At 43.8% G+C, this 18,690-nt stretch overlaps 1 protein-coding gene across 7 annotated transcripts in view; it reads right to left on the minus strand.

The window, feature by feature from the left end:
• NRG1 (neuregulin 1) overlaps window positions 1-18,690 on the minus strand; it is a 302,969-nt gene that overhangs the window by 127,515 nt on the left and 156,764 nt on the right. For 5 of the 7 annotated variants that reach the window (XM_064501188.1, XM_064501185.1, XM_064501183.1 and 2 more), the window contains exons 3-5: window positions 17,160-17,284; window positions 8,102-8,152; window positions 5,123-5,173 (exon numbers count right to left, since the gene is read on the minus strand). In XM_064501188.1, the coding sequence (XP_064357258.1) occupies window positions 5,123-5,173; window positions 8,102-8,152; window positions 17,160-17,284 (227 nt within the window). The remainder of the gene's footprint in view (window positions 1-5,122; window positions 5,174-8,101; window positions 8,153-17,159; window positions 17,285-18,690) is intronic. The other 2 variants (XM_064501186.1, XM_064501187.1) reach the window with 2 other exon arrangements.

The raw sequence follows: 18,690 nt of genomic DNA on the forward strand, positions 1-18,690 counted from the left end.
ATGAGTAATTGCCTTTACCCATCTGAATTCCTTCAGATTTTTCAATTGGATACAGCATTCTTCACTTCCTGTCCTGGCCTGAATGACTGTGCCCTGTGACTAGAGTCTCCTAAAACAGTTTTACCATTTCACCAAACATAGTCTCATTTCAGATGGGACTGAGTTGATAGCAGACTTTATGCTAAAACAGCTGAGCTCTTTTGGGACAAAAGGAGTTAAACGCACATTTGTGTCCTGCTTTGTTCTGACCTTTTCTTTGTGCTGCAGCACTGTCCACCACACTATTTTCTTTGCATCTCTGTTGTAGATGGAATATTAGAAATGAACATCTGCCAAGCTCAGAATAAAGTCAAACAACACAGAGGGATCTCTGAATTAATGCAGAAACTTCCTATGTGCTATATTCGGGTATACTGCAAGATATCTGCTCACCAAGTCACACTATATCTTTCATGAATTGCAATTCGCATGGACCAGAGAGAGCAGGAAAGACCTAAGAGTGGGATTCCACTCTCCATTCTCTGTTTTCTTGATTCTGTAGGTTTTGCTCACACATCAAAGGCAAGCATATACCTGTAGGTCCCTTTGCGTGAGTACTACTTAAAAAAAAAAAAGACGCTAGCTAAATTTCCAAACATCAGGTAACAAGGTAACTTGACAGGTCTAAGGGTGCATTACAAATCAAGATGACATGTTTAAACTGCTGCTCAAAACAGTGACTTAATCAGAAGGTGTTTAGAGGTTTGGTAAGTGTCCCATAGGCAGAAGAAACAGCTACAGTGTATTCAGCCACCCAAATCTCTGCAAGAACACTGAATCACCACTGTAAAACCTGCAGCACTGTGGGCCCAGGCTTAGCGTCTTCCAGAAATACTAATTCAAGTTTGCTTGACTCTCAGACAAAAGTAATATTTTTCTAAAGTGGATGCCTGTTATTAGATAAACAAATAAATAATCCACTGAGGAGGAGGCCTGTGTTCACTTCAGGAGATGCAGGAAAGCAGAAACTAGCCCTTTCCTCGTTAAGATTTTAGGACAGAGATGATTTACTAGCCAGGCTGCTTGTCCTGTAAGTGCAAAATGTCCATGCTAAAAATACTCTGTAAACAAACAGCCTCTAACACCACGTCAGAGAAGGTTTTACTGCTCAGCATGGGACATTTTTAAAAAGCAGCTCAGTATGCTCTCACCTGAGAAAATGTGACAGGCAGAATGCCTTTGCATGCCTCTTTGCTGTTTGCTGTATTTGGTCTACATTTAACATGCAGGTTGGCGTCTACATTATTGTAGCATGAAAAGGTGAATTGTCAGGAAGGTGCCTTGCTGTGCCAGTCCTGGAGGTTGCAAGTTATTAATTCTGGAGGGAAGAGATGAGTAGTCTTAGCTGACACTGTCCTTCTCCAGCTGATCTTCCCCTTTCAATTTCTGCACACTTGATAGAGGCCAGCATGAAAATTTTATGGAAAATAAGATGAAATTAATCTATTGGGCAGATGACAAATGATGGGTCTTTCCCTCCAGTCCGAAGACAAAAAACCTCACCCTATACTGTTGTGAAAAAGAAGCTGTAAGCAAGGTGGGATATGCCTCCCAGCTGCTCTCCATTCGCACTCCTGCCTCCCAGCCAGGCACCACACCAGCCTGCTGGGCAGCGGTCAGGAGGATGCACGCTGCAAGGAATATGCTCCAAGCATGCCCACGCCGTGGTTGCTGGCTCACCGTCTTGTGCAGCAGACAAACACGAACTGAGAATCCCAACCTAAGGCAACCATCTCTGGGGAAGACAACACACAGGCTACATGGGAACTTTGCTGGAGGAAGTACCTCCACAGAGATTTTGGGGAGCTGCCTTCAATGGACAGCATCAAGAAGGACATGAAGGTAATATTGCAGGATGCAGCAAAGCAAGCGATCCTGCCCAAGATGAAAAGTCTGAAACATGCTCCTTGGGTGCTGGCTCTATCCAGTTTTATCATTTCCCACTTCCTACAAATGCTTGGCTTGAGCTAATTTAACCTTCAGAGCACATTTTTCCAAACTGGTGTAGAAAGAGTAAGCTCAGGTGCTGCATCCCTGCCAGTCTACATACCGCATCTGTGAGGCTGGACGGGTCAACACTCACTTGAGGGCTCCTGTACCAAGCCACAGACAACCATCTCACCAACAGGGTCACCACAAACACCCTGTGTCTTGCCCCTTCCCTTCCCCATTTTTGCACCACACAGATGTTCATGCAGAATACGTCCTCCAGCTGGAGGCTGTGCACTGCTGGTGATTTTAGCCCAGGAAGCCTCATTACTTTTGAATGTCTTCACAGGTAGGTTCTAATTCACAAACCAGAATACAACTTTTGGGACTGTTTTTCTAGAAAAGGAACACTGTCACGTGTGTGCTGCTTTTTCCTGTCAGAGTGAGAAGCCAAGACTTTTAACAACAAGTCTCAAAACAGTGAAAAGGCTACCGCATTTTCCTTCTCTAGCCTTGAACATATAGTTGACTGAACTCACAAAACCAAGGCACTAAGGCTGGGTTTCATATTTCCTTTCTCCACTGCAACACCAGGGCAGAAGAGGGCCAGAAGGTCATAAAGGACTCGTCCAGAGCACTGCAGTCCTGAAAACTGGGAAAGGAAAAATGTCTTTCATCCCCAAATTGTTCTTACGTTCTTAAGAATGATCTTTGCAGTCATTGGTAGCAAGAGCCCTTGGAGCTCCAGTTACCATTGGTTTGTTTACTGCATTCAGCAGGGAAAATAGTATCACAGAGAATTCCACCAACAAGGAAAACAAAAGTTATAACTTAGCTTTCAATATTACACACTGTAAAATAAATATATATTCAACCATCCTGAGGGTGTTGGGGTGGGGGTGGGGGTGGAAGAGAAGCTGGGAACCATTTCTACCTGACAGGGGCATAGTTAGCTGTCACCATCACAAAGTCTTCCATAAAAAAACAGGACACAAGAGCAAGAATTTCCTCTTCCCCCCTTGGATTTCCAACCTGCCCAGTCATCAGCCCTATACGTGAAGACATGAAACTCAGAGTATGTCACAGTCGTGCTCTTCTCCCTCCCTACAGGTCCAGGCAGGCCTCTGGATTTTTGAAATAGAGGCCAATGCTCTGAAAATGGCCTGGATTTTGAGGAGTGTAGGTCTACGCACACATGTAAGGGTAGAGGGACCTGCAGTTTTTGGATGCCCATTGCAAGGGCCTTACAGAGATGGGATTTTTAGAAAGTTTTAGCTCTCTGAACATTAGTCTTTCCTTGGGACTTCAGAAAAGCAAAGCGTGCAACGTGTCTGCTCACTTGCGAAGCCTCAGGGGACAGAGCCTATTTAATCACTCCGCTGTTCTCAGGTCTTTCCCAGTGTCTGGCCAACAGTGACAGTGCTGGCATGTTCTCTGAAACATCTGCTATTGTCTGAGAAGTGGAAGGAAACAGTTCATTTTATCTCCTGTAGCTGTTACAAGATTGACAGTGACAAGTGTGAAATGGACATGTCCCACTGAAATCCAGAAAAGAAAAGCGCTGAGCAACTTTAGCATAAGTGCATGGACCCAATTCCCTCATTGCTCCATGGTGTGAGTAGATATCCACATCTGTTAATAATAAACATCAGCTCCTTCCTGCTTTGTAGTACCTTTAGTACCCAGGAAAGACAGCAGTGTCCAGTGTTGCTCTCTCTCCTCCCAAAGTTATTTTAGTGGCTTGAATACTACTATTCGTGATTTACATCAGTGCAACTGAGAAGAGAACAGAAAGAACTGACTATTTTAAATTGCTCCAGTAATTGTTCCTGCCTACCCTGCTGTTATGCATTGAGGGAAAAAAACAAAAACATTTACTCTTACCTTTCTGTCAGAGAAATTTTTGGTCCTTTTTAAATAAGCTTTTGGATTTCTGAAATTCCTTTAATGCACACTTAAAATCCCGATCAATCTCATGCCCCCCCTGCCCCAGAAAAACTTCAAAAATAAATCTTCCATGTCTCATATAAGCAATGAAAAATGTTCACAGTACTGTGCCCAGGGACGTGGCTTTGAACATGCCACTTATTGCTGCCACAGTAGGTACTGTAGATGTGAATTAAGGGCATCTATGTATAGCTTGCTACAGAATACACATCACATTTCATAGAAATACTGGAGCTGTCATGGTGGATCAGATTGCTGGTCTATCTTACCTGCCATCCCATTCCTGGCACTGGGAAGTGCTTAATGTTTCAGGAGAAGACCAGTATCCTACCTCCCACAGCCCTGGCAACTTTGGTCATGTGAAATGTCCTCCCAGACTGCACAAAACCAGGCTGGGTAGACAGTGGGTCTGGATGTATTCAAGAGCCGAAAGGCACATTCAAGGGTGAACGTGCATAGCGTTGTGGCTGGAAAGCACGCTTCTCTGGGTAGTGGTGCTGCAGGGGGAGGGAAAAGGTCCACTCTCCTCCCACTGCAGGCCCAGCACGCCCGTGCGGTGAGCTGGGGACACTCAGACCACCCCCGGGCTGCTCCCCAGGAGGATGGCTCTGGCTGCACTGCTTCCCAGTTCTCTGCCCCCACCAAGCGAAGATGCACAGGCAGACACCCTCATCTTCATCACCCTCTTTTCCAGGGGCAGCCTGGCACAGGGAAAAGAGCCTGAGGGGCTGTAACGTGCAGCAGCTGGCATGGAGAAGAAGGGAAACATGCTCCAGCTGGGGATGGCTGGACCTGAGCATGCTCCAGCTACTTGAGTGCCAGGGCTGTGGGGGCGGAGGTGTAAGAGTTCTCTGTTGAAGCCCTACATTGCCCTGTGTGTCCTAGGGGAGGGCAGGGCAGGGAATTCCTGGTAGGAAGCTCTGGAGCAGCTTCCTCTTCCTTTGCCCTGCCCAAATGTGCTCTTTGACCTTTCTGAAGGAAGGTGTTTAGCCCTCAGTCTGCAAAGGATATAGCTCTGAGAATCATACTGTAGCATCAAATATATAGCAACTCTTCAAAGACATATCTGTATGTCCAGGAATCATTTCCAGTCAGCCCCCAGCCGTTACTGTCGCTCTAGATATGAGCATATTGTTTGCAGAGCTAGAGTAGGAGGTGTGTCTGAGGAGCTTGCCAGCAATAATTTAAACAACTTGTATGTACTTACAGGAGGAAGTGTTTGTTCCTTCTGTTGAAGCTTGTATCCTAAGCATGGGTTCTGCAACACACAGAAGGTGACAACAAAGTTGTAAGAATACAACGATAGCTACACTGTTATACTGGAGGAGCCTGAATGTCTTCCCCCAGAAGAGTGTTTTCTTTTTTCTTTCTTTTCTTTTCTTTTTTCTTTTTTTTACAGTAATCAGAAACCACCAAAGCAGAGAAAAAAAATGAGACAGCTCCATAAAGAGAAGAACTTCAAAGTCAGTACAGCATGTCCTAGGCACACTGTGAATAAACAATTATGGCAAAAATGCTCCATAGTCCTGGGAGGGAAGCCCAGGAGAAAACTGGCAAAGAGTAGCAGAGTTTTCAGCTGTGTGTGACAGAGTCAGAAGAAAGCAGAGGGCAGTGGGTCTTGAAGCTCCGTGTCCTGACCCTGGAAGCTCTAGATGTTTATTCTCTTCTCACACAAGCTCCAGATGGACAGCCAGGAGTCCTGGCTTTCAACAGCTATGGCTAAGGACTTCTGCCTTGAAAAGGGCAGGATCCATGAGTGCCACCATCTCTGGAGACAGCGGCAGCTGGATGGGAGAGCAGGACATGTTCCAGGGTAAAACTGGACCTAGCACCAGCCCCAAAGTGGTTACAAAGAAAGGCAAAAGAAGAAGCGTTCCCAAGCTGGCAAATAATCTTGCAAGACAGTTGAAGGAAGCAGACCTCAAACATGACTCACACAAAGGAAGTGCTCAAAGAAGTTAAAGGAAGAAACATGCCAGCCTGAAACTAGGGCTGAACCTGCTGAGCTGTCAGGTACCAAACCATGCAGTCAACAGAGGCCATGCATTTGGTTGGCTGCATGAGCTTTTACTGTTTCAGAGCCCAGCAAAAATATATGGTGTCATGCATGAATAACAAATTCAGAAGTGCGCTTGAGGAGTACCGTGAGTGGAAGGGCCTGCAGAAAAAGAGTGCTTAACCTAAGGCGGCACTGTGATGTGTTCCTTGGAGAGGGATGAAGTCAGGGTAGCTGGCAGCCACCCTGTAGGTCCCAAGGAACAGGTCAGACATACTGCATACTCTTCACTGAAATGTTTAACAGTAAGTCACACCAGACAGAGGAGGTGAATCTACAGCCTAATAGAGCCTTTAGGCAGCATAAAGCCACACCTAAAAGCTAAGGCCACTTTGTAAGTCTTCCCATCACCAGAAGGTAACTGCAGCAACATTTCAAGAAACCTAGCCCTTGGTGATTTAAACAGAAGCATCTCACAACAGCCTAGCTCTGATTAAAGAAACAACATACTAATAACTTACTTGCATTTGCAAGGCCTGGAAAAAATCCATGGTGCCCAAAAGCCCAGCTGTGATCAGTCAGCAAAAGAATACTGCAGTGGCTGAGAAAGCTGAAAGCTGTCTGGGCCCGGGGCTGGTGACAACTGTGGGAAAAATGGCACCGGGCTGGGTTTGGGACTGAGCAGATCTCTGCTCCAGCCACACGGCCAAGCCCTATTCAGAGCTCCACAGGGACACACATTAGATCTCAACAAGCAGCCACTGAATGTATGTATCGCCTTCTGCTTTCCTTCAAGGCGGCAGTGCAATGTGCCACTTGGTATTAAACGTGCAAGCACAGTGATTTATCAGAAATGCAGCCAGCCCTTTGAACATACAAGCCTCTTCCTCTGCAGTGACACAATAGCAGTAAAGAGGAGAACAGTAATGTGACAGCAGGCCCTGGAAGGAACACAAGCGCTAAAAACACCAGATTTCGTTCATGGGAAAGAAGGGAGCGAAGCGCAGGGACTACACTTTGGCTTCCCAAGGCACAAGGCATAGAGAGGCTGGTGGAGTCAGTGACCAGCATGTCACCTTCTTTGAACAAAAATGGTTCCGATGGTTACAGGACACTTGCTATTAGCTATGTGGTCTCATATCTACCCAGTGAAGCACCAGTGACAGGCCCCACTGAGAACATGAAAGAATATGGGCTCTTCTGTCAGGCAGAAGTGCCAAGATTTCAGAAGTAGGTCGCCACACACGCAGACGCATCAAAGGAAAGACTGCAGGCATGCTAAATGCAGAATCTGGCAATCACACTGTTTTCCTTGATCTAGCCTACAAACACTGTCATCGCACACTAAAACCTGTCTCTGCCAGACATAGCTTTCTCAAAAAGCTGGCAGGACCCCAGCCCCTTTGCCAAGCAGGATATGTGCATTTTGTAAATCCTTGGGATGCTGGGCTTACACACGCCTATCCACAGCTTCCTCAGCCAAACTCAGCAGTAGAGATGACTGTTTGTATTGTGGCCTTACACAAAGCAGCTCCAAGAGTTAAAATAATAAAAGTGACTTCTCACTGAGGTCAGTTCCAGGAGTAAATCTGGATATAACTGCAGGCAGGATGCTGAAAACCAAATTCCATTAGTCTGAAAGGAAGCCACTCTGGAGAAGGTTGCCAGTACGCTGAGGCAGCTTCGAAAGTGGTTAAGATACGGAGCGGTAAGATACCTGTCCACATTCACAGACCCAGAAGAGCTGTCAGGCAATGTAACTAGAGCCCTGGGAAACAGAGTGGTCCAGCTTATGGACTTGCAGGAGGAAACATCAATATGTGTATGTATCTCGCAAAGTAGCCTGCAGCTGGTAGGACTGCTGAGGAATGGGAGAAACATGTCCTTATTCAGAACATGGGTCCTACCAAGTCAGATACTGTTTCACCCGAGCTGCAGCAGGCTGAATACTGCAGATTAAATTAGCATCCTCTGTACAGCTCCGGGATGCTAAATATTACGCTTAGCCCTTCTTCATTCATTTCTCATTCCCTGAAGCAGCTCCAGTATTCAAGGCTGTGCTTTGCGTGCCGAGGCTTTGGATGCAGGTGAATTGCTTTACGCTGAGAGAGAGCAGTCTCAGAGTTGAAGAAGCAGTTTCAGGAAGAAAGAGAGAAAAAGAAAGAAGAAGAGTCTGTTAATTCAACTTACGTGAAGAAGTTTTTGTCCCTTCTGTTGATATTGGTACCTTGCTGGTGCTCTCTGGAAAACACAAGAGGCAACAAGAAGTTATAACATGTAGTCAGACGATCCTCTAACTCAGTATTCAACTCCAAGAGTGGAAAAGGTAAGGGGGAAGCTGCTCAAAGAAGTAAGCTCAGATTTAGGCTCATTGGGCAGGGGCCGCAGTCAGACACCAGTTTGCAAAAGTTTCCTTTTGGGAAAAAATGAAAAATGATGGTGTCTATTGGTTGGACTGAAGGAAAAAGCCAGTTTCTTCTGAAAGGACCCAGCTTTTCAATCTCTTATTCTCCTCTGGGAATAACAGGCCAGTGACAACGAGAGAAATCATACAGATGGCTCTGCTAATAGAAGATGTCAGTGTGAGTAGTGAGTCCGTATTCTTTTAGGCAGTTAGATATTGCAAAGATGGGTTCCTGCTCAGCTCACTTGAATTGTTGCCAAGTACATCCAATAATGTCCCTTGCCACTTGAGGGAAATCGTCTAAATCACACATGCAAACCCAATGTCCCATGGAATGACTGCTGAGGCTCTGCAAGGGAAATCAAACAGTTGCATTGCTGAAGGGAGGAGGAAAGTTGATCTTCTCATACTGGTCATACACGGATACATTATTGCTGCTGACAGTGCTGACTTCTTGTGTTGCTTGTTGAGTGGTTGATGGCTATGGTGGATGATGTTGCCATGCTTAGATCGCTGCTGAATGTCTTGTAGAGTGCAGATGGAAGAAAGTAGAAAATAGGTTTTCACCTGGGATTCACAGGTTTGTACAGAGACCTCGTCCCCGTGACACCAACCAGCTAGCTGTCTGTGAACTGCAGACCCCACAAGCCACAGCTGCATTCAGTTTCCTAGGTGTGAATACATTGACTTTCAGTCGCATGCATCAGCAATCTCAGTCTTCTCCAAGCTGGCACAACACTTCTCAGCCTTAGAGTGGTGGAGCTCAGTACCAATGTACAAGTTGCAAATTCACAGCTGGAGAAAGGCTACAAATTCCAGGAAAAAAGCCTAGCTTTGAATCCTCAAGGCACAACAAGAATCCCCTGGTAGACCGAGCAAAAAGAATTTAGAAAAAGCCTCATGAGGGATTTAGGAAAAGATCTTGGAAAACCAGTGAAGATTACTCTACAGTGCAAGGTTTTTTTTTTTTTTTTTTTTTTTTTTTTTTTTGATGGTGAAGATAAACAGATATTGTTTTCTTCAGCTAAGTCACTCCGTCTTGTTACACTACTCCAAATACTTCAAATTCTTCAAACAAAACCAAATGTTTTTCTTTTCTGTGATTCTAGATCAGATGTCCCCTCTGTTCCTTGTCTTCAGGGTCCACAGACACTTGATCAGAGACAAAACCTGTCCAAGTGTCTTCCCCTCAACATCCCTGTCATCACACCTCAGTGTTGAGCCTCTGTATTCATTTCTGATTTGCTAAGTCTTTTGTTCTTGTATTTTTTTGCATTTTGATCCAGTTTTCTGCAGAAATTATATTGTTTGTCTTGGCAATGCAACCTGGTTTCATTGATGCAAGAGAATGTGTTATGCAGCATTTCCCTGATAGCCAGTTGTGCATGGTATATAAATTATAAAATTTTTAAGTCAAAACCTTTGCACGAGGTCTTGGAATACGGTGTCCCATAGCCAGCCAGCTCTCAGGACCTCTTCCGTCTGCTGGAAATGGAGGCAGTTCACTGCTGAACACGTAGGGTGCCTGAGCAATTAACCTTAGTCATAGGAGGAGACAGAGCAGGTCTGACAGCTGAGCAGCTCAGCACCTGGCAAAGCTGGAGCAACTCTTTCTTTCCCTGATAAAGAAGCCATGTTCCATTCAGTGCCTGTGCTGAGCTTCGTGGAGCATTTCTGTTGTTACCTCCACAGGCTCAGCTGTGTCAGCAGCTCACCCTGTGTTGGCACAAATACAGATGGAAAGTTCCCCTTTGCATGCAGAAACACAGCCAGAGCCTCGGGCACCAGAAGCATATCAAGAAACACATTTGGAAAGCATGTGGCAGAGTCACTCTTTACCAAGCCCTGTTAATAACATCGTGTTAGCAACGTTAACAGTGGATGTTAACATGTGAAAGACGCGAAACGTGCTTGTTTTCACTTATTGAGGTCAGTACGCCACAATGGTGAGAGAGACATTATACTCCATCTGAGAGGGCTGGCACAGATCCACATAACAAACCATCTGGAAACAAAACGCAGAGAGAATAGAGACTGCTTGAGGGGGGCCTTCAGTACCTGCCTGAGGTGGAAAAGGTGCAGGCATTTTCCAGCTACAGTACTTGCAGCTGCTGCTAGAGTCTGCTGAGATATGGAGACTGTGGCTTGCAGCCCTCTCTTCATCTTCATGTTTCAGTCCCTGTGAGGAGCAGCAACCTCAAATGCTCCATCCACTGCTGCACATTGACTCTTCCAGGGAGCATTTAACACTAGTGAGGTGCTGTTTCTTGAAACTGGATACATTTGCCTTGGGGCTTCTCAATGTTCTTATGTAAAAATATTGAAGGAAGGCCAAGAGATCCTTGTTTAAGGATGCTTCAGAAGAGAGGTCCCTGCAGCTTCTCACTCCCGTTTCCTTAATATTCTGGCCAAGCCACCTCCTGCTGTCTCCTCTGCCAAGGTGGAGAAGAGCGTCCTGTGACACCCCGTGTCCCAGCACAAGCCACCTTGCTGGGCTCTGCATCTTGATGTGCCCTGCTAGACAGGGAGCTCTGCCGGGCTGCTGAGAGGCAACTGCTTGACGCTTGGACCACAAATTCTGCTGCAGCACCTCTGAGACAGGTAGCATGTCTATTTCCTGAGGGCAGACTGTTTTTTTAGGGTTAATCAACTGTCAAACAACCCTATGGCTGCTGCTGTGAAGAGCCCTTTGCGTGCCTCCACAGCCTTCTTTTCCAATTAGTTTGTCAAAGGCCTAATGCAAAGCCTACTTAAGCCAACTGAGGGGCTTTGTTTGATCTCACCGGCGCTGGTTTAGGCTTTGAAGAAGGCTCTAAGGACCCTGACAGGGAAAGCAACCTGGGCTTTGAAAAGGATTCAAATACCATGAACAGCAGACTAGTGAGAGCTGCAAACAAGCCTTCTGACATCCTGAGATGTACATTCTGGCGGTGATTTAAGACCAAGATTTGTGCATTGATTGTGTCACTCCAATGCACAGTGAGCACAGACTGAGAAAAAGGGGAAGTTCCTGAAACCTCTGCTACTTATTTATTTCTTATAAGGTGAGCAAGGCCATATTCTGAGGCCTTGGATGCACATGGCACAGCTGTCCAGGGACACTGTGAGATCCAGTTGATAAATTGTCTTTTTGGTTTGCAAAACTATTGTTCTTTCTCCTTTTGCTCCGTCCTCCAAGAAACTGTGATGTCTGGAATGACATCAGAAGACCACCACTCCCGTGAAACAAATATGTCAAACTTCAATGAAAGATTCACAGCTTTTCTTTTCTTTTCTTTCTTTCTTTCTTTTTTTTTTTTTAACATTGAGTTTCTGTAAAACAGCTATAGAACAGGCGCAGGTTGAGAGACTGTTGTGGGCATCTCCTCTCCCTTAACCCAGCCATGGTGAAAAAAAATCTCTAGAGTTATCCTATGAACACACATCGGTGAGTACACAGCAAACAGGAATCTGCTGCACAGCTGCCTTTCCACAGAAATTCCATATATTTGTTCCACACCACTCAGCCAGGTAGTCTTATAGAACCTGGTGGTTGCAAGGGAAGCAATGCTAAAAAATGTGCAATGTTTAGGCAACAGCAGTCAAGGAGCACCTCCATAAATTAGAAAGTTAGGCAGGTCTCTCAGCATGGCAGCCTGTGTCTTACACATCTAAATTCTCTCCCTGCAAAGTTTTATGGCATTTACTTGTTCTGCAGTAAGAACTGATAAAATACATTACCCATCAGTCCAGTACCATACAATATAAAATCTAGATTATGCAAGAACCTATACATTGTGTAGTGTATATGTTATTAATGGTTTTACTCTAAACAATTAAAAACGATGAAATTGCTCATGTCTCTACGAGTTAAAGTTTTTCGTTCACATTCATGTCTTAGTTAGTTAGTTATTACAGAAAAATTGTGCTAGTTATCCACTTGGGTTTGCCTTGCTGCTTCTTGGCATAGTTAGAGGAGTCTTCCTTAACAGAATCATGTCCCTCTAAAAAGCTCCAAATGGAAGAGGAGCCAAACCACAGTGTTCCTTGATGGTAAAGCACCATCCAACAGAATGAACATTACATACATATACTTTTTCCGCAATGTGTGACTGCACCCATACCTCTTGTCCTTCTTATCCAGTCTTAAAAAGTGATGAAGGAGCAATATTGTTCTTCCTACTCAAATAGCACAATTAAAGCAAGGCAAAACAAAAATCTTCTGTGTGGAGGCCCAGACTAGTTATATCACTCAAGACATACTGATCTGCACCACTTCAGAATATGACTCATAATGCTAGCCTAGCGTATTAAAAATGGCTTGAAATCACCTGTAACTGTGGTAATGAAGAGGCACGCTGATCTCCTGCCCTAACCAGATCTCAGACAGATCAATATTTGAGTAGGAAGGGATTCTTCTTCCATGTGAAGTACTTCATAGTTAGAAACATGCATCGTGGGGTACTAGAAAGATGACACTGGTTTTACTTAGGTATTTCTCTGTCATTTTCTGAAAGATCAGCTCCTGGATTCCAGAAGAAGAATAGTACACTCACACCTTAAACTTTAAGGGTCTGGTGAATAGCAGATACCTGTTAGATACCGAACAACTCTGAGCTGATAGTATCACTGAAAGTCCTAAAGATGCAAATGCAGAAGCTTGTGCAGAGCACTGGCTGTGCAGGTAATGAATTTACCAAGGCTTACCTCTGCCCACAGCCAAGCCATATCAACAGATCACCCGAGCACTTGCTTCCTTCAGTTCAAGGAGAGTTGTCCCAGACACCTTTATTGATGTCTGAAACCATGTCACCTCCTTTTGCACAGAAGTGGAGGATGAGTGCTCACACAACGCCCTGCTACAACGCAGCAGTGTAGACCACAACTGTACATTGGAGACTGGTGACTTCTGAAATATCTCTGCAGGAACCCACCCTTTTGCATCCTTTAGCCATGCTGGGAAGAGCATACCTCCTCAGTGGGGCGAAAGATTTAGATCAGCAGGTTTTGATGTAAATGGATGACTTCAGATTTAGCCGCTCAACATTTTAGAAAATAAGGTCACTTACCTGGTTGTCTAATTTGTGACAAACTTTTCAAATATAAAATTGAAAACTTTGCCTGTGGTATAAAGTATTCTCTCAGTGTCCTTTACTAAACTTAGTAAGGTCTTACATTCATGAGAAAGTCTGTGAAAAAGTGTGCTGCAAGAATCCTTTGCCTGGCTAAAGTAACAAATTAGGCAAAAAAAGCAATTATTACAACATACCCAAACCGGTGCACCAATTACACAACTCCAGGAGAGCTTCTTGCCTCTCTTCTAACCTCAATTACAATCTTTCTTAGGGGAACATACATGAATGGGAGTGAATGAAAATAAGAAAGCGGTTCATATCCTGCAGGCAAGTTATACTCGTTATAAATTTAAAAGAGAACAGAACTTCTGCATGATATTAAGACTGGTAGAAAACAGTGTTGGTCTACCTGCTTTTATATTTGTTGCATTTTTAAGTTATACATATGGCATTATATATGAGACTTTATGTTTCTTTCATTAAAAACGAAAAAGCTTAAAATTCTAGAACGGTAAATATAGCACATACCCTCTGTGCATGTATGTGTTTGTAGACCATACTTGCACAAGAGCAAATCTGTGAGTTTTAAATAACAGTAATGCTGACAACAACAACAACAACAACAACAACAACAACTCGGGTTACTCTTGCTTTGACTACTGTTGCTTAAGGTAAAATAGCTTCATCATTTCAGGGAATGAAATCAAGGAAAAATAAAGTGCTTTGCTCATTAACAACAAAGAAGAAATTCTTACAATGGTTGTCTTTAGAAGTGTTAATATTTCTATGTTTTGAAGCAGGAAAACTGAAATTGGCTATTTTAAGAAGTGTAACTTTAGGAGTAAAGGTTTTTTTTTTCCTATTCTTCAGGAAAAAAGATCTACATTTGCCTTGCTCCTCACATGCTATTTTTCTAGTACTTTTGCTGGTGGATGTTAGAGACCATGCACTGTGCTAGATGGACCTTTGGTCTGGTCCTAGAATTCTCTCTTGGGAAGTACACCAGCAAAGAAAATTTCAACTATAATTGTTAAAGTTTGACAAGGTTCTAGTGAATTAAATCAAGGATATTTTACTGGAAAGCACTCATTTTCTAGTGGAAAAAAGAATAAGCCCATGTCCAGGAATATCATCACCTTATCTACTAGAGTTGTGCAAAGCACCCAGCGTTAAGGGGGAGGAGGATCTAGTTTGTAGATTGCAGAGCATACGTAATAAACGCTACCAGGTGAGCACACAAGTAGCAGTAGTGAATAGTAATTAAGTGGCTAAGTAATGCTGTGGTTCACAGCGATGAGCAGATTAGGACCAACATAAGAAAGTCAGGGTTTCTGACACGCCATTCTCCATCCCCCATCACTCTGTCTGCTGGGGGTGAAAGGAAACAACCTCTTTTCCTACCCTATGATGTTCAGTCCCCTGCAATGTCCACACATTAGGTTTCTACAGGGGCTCTTGGGCTTTTCTGGACCCCAAGGTCTTCTCCAAAAGCCCATCAGTAGGAAATTACAGATAATGAATAAATATGCATTTTTTATTTTCCTATGAATATGGCAGGACCACACAGATACCTCAGACCTGAGTAATGACTGCCCTTCAGGCCTCATTACCGAGTTTGGATCCCAAATCTGTCATTAAGAGAGTGAGGGGAAGAGGTCAGGGAGTGCAGGGGAAGGAGGGGTGAGGAGGTCACTCGCACAGGGGGTCTGTCCCTGTTTGGAAAGCAGATGTTGCCCTCAGAGGCCTTAGGGATCCATTGCTCTTCAGTCACCAGATGTTGCCCTTGCTGTTCCTTAAGAACTAGGTGGAAAATTCCATCTTTAGGAGGAAAATTAGTAACTATTTTACTGGTAATTTATAAGCAATAATAATCAGAGAGTGCTTAAATGTATGTGTGGCAACCAAATATGCATGATTGATCTATTTAGCCACTGAATGATGCCACGCCTGATTCTGGATTATCAAATATCACTGAGACGTAGGTTTCCAGCTGAGTTGTTTTACAGATACGAGCCAGCTGCCAGGTTTAGACTGGATCCAAATTTTCCCTGTGTTTAAGGAGGGGTTGCATGCACAGTTGTGTTTTAAACGAGTTATGTTTCACAACACAATTAGACAGATTCTAACATATCAGTTATAAATGCACATGGATGAGCCTGCCTGCAGATGCACTCATTCAAAATCAAGCTCCTGTTTCCCTGCAGCAGTAATGCTTTGCTGTCATTCAGTACAGCCCAAAAGGAAATTTTAAAATTTCATGTCATGAAGCATAGGAATGAAGTCCCACACGCATTCCACAGCCATCCCTTCTCTTAGAAAGACATGGAGGATGCCCAAACATTTCCTGAGAGGGCTTCCAGCCAAGTTTCGAGACCTCTGGCTCCTTGGGAAAAGTAAAAGAGCTTCCTGTGTAAGCAGCTAGTGAGCAACCAAATATTGTATTCATGGAAACCAAGCGCACTTACAAAGCTACACAGAAGGACCAACCTCATTTTGCTCCTAATAATATCCTGGTAAATAACACTTGATCTTTTATATCAGTCTCCTGACGTCTGATCATGACTACAATACCATACAGCAAGTATGAAATCTCAGCACTTGAGAGTCTTTAGCTGATGAATCAGAATAGCAAATATGTGATGCGAATGCAGTCTAGCAATCACTGCATGACCACACAACAGCAAATAGCCAACGACGAGCCCCAGTGGCAAAGGGTCACATTCAGTTTTGTATTTACTGAAATATCTATCTCCTGCTCCAGAGGGCAATGTGGAACAGAAGAACATCACTGGTAAATTCCCCTTGCAACAACATTTTAAAACCCATCTTGTATACACACAGAACTTACTCTGTTTGCTAATCAGGGCATGTTTGTTCGATACTTCACAACTGGCTAGATCCTGGAGCTTGAATTACCAGAGTTAAATTTGTCAATGGCACGTTCAAGAAACAAGATTTCTACTGAATCACAGCCTCCAATACACTTGCAGTGAGAAACAGTACTGCTAAAACATTTGTGTACAATGAAAGCACTCATTAAATTCTGTCAGGAGCATTTGGAACTTCCTATAAATGAAATGGAAAGGAGTTCTGAAAAAAAAAACTTCAATAACTTTAAATTCTTTGGATAAGTCTGAAAGCCATCTGCCTGATGAGAATCTCTGTTCCTCAAGAAATAAATTTAAATCACAGTACCTGGATGACATTCATGCCTTTGAATAACTTTGATAGGTTGATCACAGAGGCTGCTCTAAATGTCTCTATTATGGCAAAACCCAAAAAACTCATCAACATCTCTGAAAGGAAAAGCTGTGGCAATCAGAACCATACAAATATTATGTAAAGACAAATTAAGAAGTTTTGGTTTAGAAATCAGATTGTGACTTCTTTCAGGTTAAATGAAAGCTCCATCACAGGCCTATAGCGCCTCCACTACCTATGTGTATGATAGGAATAAAAATAATATTCCTTTCCTTCATCCTCTTCTTATCTTGATTATTTAGGCTGTGAGTTGTACTTGGTGTTGGGAAGTGTCTCATCAAAAATGTTGTTCTCTCCCAGCATCCATAAGAGGATGCTGTTTCTTTGGGTAAGGAAAGTCAAACCGATAGTGCATACATAGGAGACAAGTCAGGCCTAATTTATTTTCTTGGCACGCTTGATAGTTTTCAGTGTTTCCACTTCCACTTCCACTAGCAAAACTTCTCCCTCCCTGAAAGCCTTTTGTCCCAATGGCAGCGTAAATACAAGGTCTCTGAATGTGATAGTAAAATAAAGAGCCAAGCCTTACCGTTGGTGTCTGTGATGGTAACACTGGCTTTGGTACTGTCATTCCCTAGTTTGCTGCTCACTCTGCATGCATATTCCCCGGCGTCGGCCAGCGTGGCTCTATAAATGTGAAGCTCAGAGTACTTCCTGTGAAATTAGAAAAAACATGTATATAAACGTCCTATATCGCAGTAACAGTCACTGCATCAACTAATGCACCCTCTTTTTCCCCCAATAAAGAGCCTTGTCTTCCTTTCTTATACTCTGACAGGTTAACACTATCCAGTTTTGAAAGAAGGGAGGAGAGTAAAAACGTGTCTCTCCTACAGGCTGATGGAAAACAGGCATATTAATGAACTCAAATAAAGATACTTGTTTATGCTTTTCTGCTAGAGAGGAGGCTTTGTTCTTAAAGGAAATGTCTGAAAAACAGCCTTCCTCTCTCAGCTGAACTGTTGGCTATTCAGATGCCATGGAGATGGGTGTAATATTAAAATAGATTACCCTTTCCTATGGGTTCATGTTGCCAATAGCAGAGTTCTGGGTAAGTACTGTAGTTTCCAACATTTGACTAAATAATCATGAGATAAGGACACACCACTCTCTTTAACAACCTCCAAAACCCCAATAGTAAATCATTCTCCAGCACTAACAAAAAATTATGGGCAGGAGCACAATTTGCATGAAGCTACATTTTGTTCCTGGCTCAGAGATGTAATTTAATCAGTCTCCAAGGTTTTAAGATTAGATTTTAAAATGCAGAACTCCTGCCTGCCCATTAATTTGGTAGGAACATGTTCTGGTGTCATTCGAGGGGTCCCCAACACATGTGATGTCAGTAATCCCATTACCTGGACTGTGGAGAATGACTAGATTGGGGAAAATTTGCAAAATTACTACTTTTTCCAGTTCCTCTTCAGAAGAGGTGCTTTGGGAAAGTTTTGCCTATAACAAAGACCTTTATTTATAACACACAGAATAGCCACTTGGGAGACTGCATGAGCATGGGCTTCCTTGTGATAGCCTACCCCAATGGGAAGAATCGTTCCCAAGGATGTGGAGCTTTTTTCTCTCTAAAATCTTCCAGCCACCAACATGGCTAGCCATGAGTGCTAAGCCAAGAGGTGTTTGAGGAGTTGCTTTGTGTCGGCACAGCCAAGGCTTCTAACTCCCTGCACAGATGGCCATCCCTCCCTCCAGCAGTGTAGTCAGCTACCCCGTCTCTAACATCTGCCTATGGGCAGCTCGGCCTTCCCCATCTCTAAGCAAAAGTGCTACTGCCAAGGAGTCAGCCCTGAGGTGAGAGCCATGCACCAGCTGGACCTGTAGCTCTGCTAGAGACCCACATCATAAGAGTTTCCCTCTCATGCTCTGAAACAGCTTTCTTGTGATCTCTGGGCTTGCAAGAAGGGAGAGTAGCCAAGCTGAGGTGAGGAATCTGATCAGGTTTACTGAAAAGGTAAACGACTGAAGAGCTGACCACTTGGTCTCCCTTGTCAGTTCATGTTAGGAGCACAGATCCCAATGCTGAATTAACTGGGCTCTGTTCCTGG

Source organism: Dromaius novaehollandiae, chromosome Z, assembly GCF_036370855.1.
Source record: "Dromaius novaehollandiae isolate bDroNov1 chromosome Z, bDroNov1.hap1, whole genome shotgun sequence".
NCBI lineage: Eukaryota > Metazoa > Chordata > Aves > Casuariiformes > Dromaiidae > Dromaius > Dromaius novaehollandiae.